Source organism: Mytilus trossulus, chromosome 8, assembly GCF_036588685.1.
Source record: "Mytilus trossulus isolate FHL-02 chromosome 8, PNRI_Mtr1.1.1.hap1, whole genome shotgun sequence".
NCBI classification, from domain to species: domain Eukaryota; kingdom Metazoa; phylum Mollusca; class Bivalvia; order Mytilida; family Mytilidae; genus Mytilus; species Mytilus trossulus.
Window position 1 is genome coordinate 50,023,776 of NC_086380.1, and position 6,764 is coordinate 50,030,539.

Genomic DNA, 6,764 nt, shown 5'->3' on the forward strand with positions numbered 1-6,764 from the left:
CAACCCCCTTCACACCGAGGACTTAACGTATGAGTAATTTAGGCATCAGGGAAAGAATTTTGCCGGAATTACTTAAAAATATAATATACTTGGGCCCCATCCACGGAGTTGGCCAAAGTATAGTATAAGTGAGGATATTACTCAGACCAGTGATTTTAAAGTTAGTATAGTAGGCAAAAAAATAATTCAGTAGGTTGATAAAATATCCTCACTCAAAGTCACAATCTAGTCGGCTAAAACTTAATTAGCTTGCAATCAACAATCTCAAGTCAGCATATGAATAATTGGTCTTAAACGACTAGATTATTGAATGAATATTTTATTTGCAAGAAGCATATACATGCTATGGCAAACGAACATAATTACATACAATATATGGCAATCAAAAGACGAGAACGTTAGTTACACAGTATACAATACTATCTCATCGCAATTATCACTTTTGTATAAAATTAAAGTATATTTGGCTAAACACACAAGACACAACTGTTCACAATGCATATTTTCTACCATATAAAGACTATTGTAGTTCAGTTTTAGGAAATTTATTACAAAAAGATTCAGATAAATTCATAAAACTTCTATAAAGAATAGCAAGAATTATACTTGAATGCGACATTTCTGTTCTATCTAATTGTAATTCTATTTTTTACAAAAAGAATAAAATACCATGCAACAACCAATTCTAATGTATAAAATTGTAAAAGGACTAACACGCGACATGCCTGATTGCTTAGCAATGCTAAATATTAAGTATGTGCAACACCACTACGATCTGATAATGATCTAATTGTTCCAAGACCAAATATAAATTTTTACAAAAATTCTCTGCATTATTCTGCAATAATTTACCACTCAAAATATAAAAAAATCGTAATGTGGAATTATTCAAGAAACATTGTTATAATCTTTTTCTTGAAAATTTTATGCAAGTCGAATAATTTGTTTTATTTCTTTTGTTGTAAGCATACGAAAATTTAATCAAAACAATTATTGCCATTTGTATGTTTGAATGATTGAATTGTGTATAATTATACTAGTATTATATTTTGTATTTTTTTTATGTATGAATGTTCGAATGTTTTAAACTGTATACATGTATTTTGTCTGAGGGCCTCGATGAAAATTAGACTTGTGCTAATTGAGGTATCCTCTTTAAATAAAGAACTAATAATACTATTACTGATTATTATTACACTGCTACTGACCGTGCAAGATGCTCATCGGTGGTAAAAACACTTTGTCATAACAATAACTTTAAAAGCAGTCGACTGACAATTTTGGTTTTAGTATTGATTTTTTTTGGTAATAATTTTTGCTGTTCATGGTTCATATTTCTCTCCTGGCTCAATCTATATTTTTTGTTTAGGTAATACATTGTAAGGTGGAAATATTGGGAGTCATAGGTCATGTCAAGTTTTTTTTTGTCAACATATTCGGAACTTTTCTGCAGTCAGACATTCTCCATATAGCAGTTTTCTAAATAATAGACAAACCCAAATTTCAACTCTATATTCTATTTCTAGCCATGTCGGCTATGTCATAAGGACACATTTGTAATTAAATATCCTTAAAATGTTGTGACAAAGTATAGATTAAGAGCAGATTTCCGTTAAGGTTAACGAACAGAAATCGACGGACCAAGTGAGCACCATACTTGCACATGGAAAAGACTGATATCTTAACTGTAAAGGGACATCGTCTTTTTTATTAATTGGCCTATACACACTCCACATTGGAAGATGACGGCCACTTTGTGTTTTTAAAGTGATGATGTATGTGCCAATAAAACGCCACATGACTCTCTTGACAAGAAATGATTTTAAACTGACGAATATCGATTGATTTGTAAAAAGTTGTAACAAAAATACCGAACTCTATAAGTTAAATGCAAAAACATCCATAAAACCTAACAAACCTTTCTGTCTTTTAGCAGTCCAACGATTTATAATGTAATCATAAGAATTTGATACTTCTTCTAGAAACAAACAGTAATTTTAAAAAGAAAAATTCCATCAGACATTTGAGTTTGCTGAAGATCCAAAGAATTTGCAGACAAACAGATTACATAGTACAAGGAAACAATGCATGTTGAACAGGGCTGTTTTGTATAAACGCTCATTCCTTTCAGATAAATGTCTCTAAATTAAACAAAAACATGATATTCGAAATACCTCATACTGTTGTTAGAAGAAATGATAGGAATACACACAGATCAGTCATACTGACTAAATATAACACAAAACAAATGTTCATATACTCTTTTAATTTCTTATCGATATGAACATTTGGAATGAACAGAACTCCTTACCACATAACAGTACATGAACTGCATATACATTTCTCTGTCGAACACATACTGATTTAAGAACATCTCTAAGTAAGACCAGTGATTAGCCAAATTTATTTGCTTCTTCTTCTTTATCTAGTATTGTATCGTGTCTATTTGGTTCTTTTGTTTCTGGTATCGATATTATATGGTCACTTGCGTCTGATTCTTCGCAATTCTCTTCGGGTACATTTAACATGTTCTCCTCATGACAGGACAATGTGTGACCATTAGCAAATGAAAATGATTGAGTTTTACGCAAGGATTGTTTTTGAACTAGATTCAGCATTGATGGTCTGCTTGGACTTAGGCGTGTAACCTTCAAAGATTGAGTACGGCGAAAAGATTCATGGCTACCATTTTGAATAGTCTTTCTAAAAGACATCCGAAATGATGATGTTCGAGATCTTATACTGCCCCTCCGTTTGTCTTTATAGCACATATGGCGAAATTCTCGTCGTATATACCTAGAAAATGAATTACGCAAAATCTTATTTCTAAGACCGTAAACAGCCCCGTTCGTCACTGGAGCTGCTTGATTCAATGTAATCACAACCAAAGATAACACAGAATTTATACAAGTGTAAGTGCAATAGGAACGAATTACTATAACAATAGCATACGGAAAGTAAGTAAATGTAAATGTTCCCACTAACTGAAGTATCGTCATCATTGCTTTTGTCCCTTTTATACTGGGTGAAATACCATTATTTGACTGACCCGCAAATGCAATAGGTGCTTGAACGACACACGTCATTCTAATCATAGTTGCTGCTATGCGGCTGCTTTGTGTTCTAGCTATTATAAATATATGTGTATAAGAATATAACAAAACTAAAAAGGGCAGAAAGTATATTCCACAGAATACTGTCGTCACGTACCAACTTCCAATAGACTTTAAGTAGTCGCCGTAACAGGAGTCGATACTATGATGAATAGTATGTCTATTGTTAAAAAACACGGGAGGGACAGACAATAGTATAGCAAAAATCCAGAAAAGAGAAAACAAAAACGTCATTTTACGTATAGTAGCTGATAGTGAATGATGAAGTGGGGAAGCTATCGTTTGATATTTATCCCAGCTTAACGCAGCAATTGTCCAGATACTAACGGAAGTGAAGGTTGTTATAAAAAATCCCAGCATTTTACATGTGACCTCTCCTCCTATCCAATTTCCATATAAACTAATAACTCCTATAAATAATGTTGGGACCATTGAGATTAATAATCCAACTCCAGCAAGATGCAGCAACAATATATTTCGTACAGAACGTAAGCGCTGATTTGGAGCAATAGAAATGATCATAAATGAATTAAACGTACATCCAACAACACTTATTGTTAACAAAATAATGCCATGTACTATATTCCGGTTTTTGGGTGGCCATGATAAAAATTCGGATGTAGATTTAGTTGTTGAAATGTTGCGAATCACATCTTCTCCAAAGTATGTGGTAGAATTGAAAACATTTAAATACGTTTGATTAAAGAACATCTCGCAACAAAATAATACCCATTCATGGAATATAAATTCATGTCAGCTGTTTTGATAAATAGGTTCATGCGCAATTCACATGCTTCTGTTTTCGACACATACATATATGGAAAAATATGGAAAGACTAAATCCATAGATACAGTGTAATTAAACCATTTAATGTTGTATACCGTCAGCTATAAACGTGACGTGCTTTTATTTTCATCTAACTTCCCAACATTAGAAAACAACGGTTAAAAGCCGTTCAGTTTTCTTCAGACAAAAATCATTACAATTATCCGTGGCATTTACATAAATGTATGTTTTATAATAACTCTGTGTACTTTTTCTCCAATATTTTAGCTTCACACAGTTGGCATGTAATTCAAATTATCTGCAAAGATAAAGTGAGTTCTTAATTACATGTTTTTATTTATAGTTTAAGATGATGATTCGAAGAGCACACAGAAATGTACGCCTGTTTGATTATTTCAAAACATATATTTAAGTCCTGAAAAGATGTTTATGCGAAAAAACAAATTCCTCTTGTTTAATTACAACAACGCATAACAAGTTCAGTGTATCCAGAATCAGATGGCACTATATTCCTTTTGTATATCGAGACATAATCCTATCTTGAAGTACGTCAATCACTGATTGAATTATGAATTTACATTGAATACAGGTTATTTAGCACAAAGAACTGTGCTGTATGATCAGCCTTTATTACACACACACACGGTGAAAGTTCGTCATATTATTATAAATACACTTGTGAAAATCAGAACTTATGAATTCATAGTTATTTATCAGTTCCGCATATAACTTGCGTAATGCAATAATTATTACAGCTAAAAATATATGTCTGATACTATCTTTTGTATTGGCACTGCTTTCTACACATTTTTAACCCTCACGAGATCATATAATGCGTTTACTGACAGACACACTAAGTATCTGATTCTGGCATATAAACTATCGCTGTAGTTATTTTTGGAAGTATAATCTAATTTCTGTCCCGTAGGGCATGTTTTCTAACTGGTATAACCACGTTTAAATGCAATTTCACAGATTCCATTGCAATGTATTGCACCGGAAAGACAGTTAGTTGTAGAAGTCAACAAACGTGCATTAATTATAAGCCTTAAAAGAGTTGAACATCCTTAATACAAATTGAGTCCTTCAATATTACACAAACGAACACTATATTAACGTCATCATTCTTATCAACGTTTCCTCTCAAAAGAAAAATGTGGCCCATTGAACCCAAGTCTTAAAATAAGTTTTCGTTACAGAATCAAGAAGGGTCGTAGTCCGACGGTACAATAGTCCGACTGTACAATGGTCCGACGGTCCGAGGGTTTAGTGTGAACAAATTAAGACCGATGGCTACAGTACTGAAGGTCCTGGGTTCGATTCTGACTTGGGGCGCTGGCAATTTCAGTACATTAGAACGGTGATTTTTACTCTCCTACACACCTCTCTGGTAACTAGACCGGAGTTTAAAACTAGAATGGGTACATTGGGGACCCGGTTGTTCAAAGTTGCCCCCTAACCGAATCAAATATATTGAGTATTCACTGGAAGTATGTCTAGTTGTTTGTTAATCTAAAGGCCTATCATGTTTTTTGTCTAACTGTCGCAGCCAGGTAGAAAACGATACATGTGAACCACCCTGACATTTTTGTGTTTAAGCACTCGATCTCGAAATGCTTGCCCCGCTCAAATACAACAAAACAATCATTTTCCTTTTGGGGTCCTGAGGTAAGTGTTGTTATGAGCCTGTGTTGTGAGATTATATATGTCATTTGTCTGAAATAAGATTGGAACAAATAAATGCTTTAAGCAAAAGTTCTAGGAAGTCAAGCAGAAGCGTCTTGTTGCACCGAACATGTGCTGATCTCCAAGTTATTTACAGGGAACCAAATGTCTAGCTTCTGACGACGACGACAATGGCATACCAGTAAATAATAAATTTCCATATAGTCTATGACTGATGAAAATGACGTCAATTAGGACAAAAGACGGAAAGGACAAGATACGATAAGCATCAGAGACATGAGAACGGACCGCAATTTTCATTCAAATGAGTAACCCGACGTGTCAGATAATATTACAATACTATATTTTTGTTAACATCGATATATTTTGCAATTTCCGCTCAAGATTCGCGAAAATGGCAGAAAAATGGCAGTTTCTAAACCGGTTTCTTTATTTAAAACTATGAGCGTACCTGCGGCCCTCGGTCATATTTATACTTGACATTCCTTCAATATAAATGTTGATGCAGATCAGATATCTATAACTACGCTCATAGTTAATTCTTTTTTAAAAAGATGAAACATATCATTAGCATACTGGTTTGTATGACAATCTTTGTAAAAAAAAAGTCAGGATAATCTAATAAAGGAAGGCAGGACAGAATAGAGTGACAAATTTTTTCACCCTATCCCCACATGCATGTTTAATGTATAATGTGGTTGAATGTGATATGTCCGCATGTATTAAATGTATGATTCTCATATCTGAGGGGCGTTCTCCCCGAGTACATAGGATTGAATTACACATTTGCAGATAGAAACAATAGTTATCTTTTTATTTTATCTTTTCTCTTGTTCTTAAGGGCATACGAAACAGTGACCCCGTATTTACATTTTGATAAAAAAAATTCATACAGACTATTTTTTACCTGATTAAATCAAATACGTAAAATAAAATACCTTCATGTCAGCTACTTTTTGAGTAAAATGAGGTCGAAATTTTGTATATTTGCTCGAAATTCGGATTTGCGGCCGTATTTTCTTTTTCGAAAGACATAACTTTTTTGTTTTAAAAGATAAACACAAATTGTTTTTGTTAAATTTGCAATTTCTGTATTTTATCAGTCTCCTAAAAACCTTCTCGCGTAATCACACCAAATAGTATTTTAAAAAAGAGGGGTCCATGAACTCGTTTTCAAG

The 6,764-nt window shown here is 33.3% G+C and overlaps 1 protein-coding gene across 1 annotated transcript; it reads right to left on the minus strand.

The window, feature by feature from the left end:
• Positions 1 to 2,268: 2,268 nt before the first annotated feature.
• On the minus strand, positions 2,269 to 4,691 carry LOC134681099 (G-protein coupled receptor 161-like). Its single transcript, XM_063540525.1, has one exon. It carries the CDS (start codon positions 3,822 to 3,824, stop codon positions 2,394 to 2,396), a length of 1,431 nt encoding a protein of 476 aa, XP_063396595.1. The 5' UTR covers positions 3,825 to 4,691; the 3' UTR covers positions 2,269 to 2,393.
• Positions 4,692 to 6,764: the final 2,073 nt, after the last annotated feature.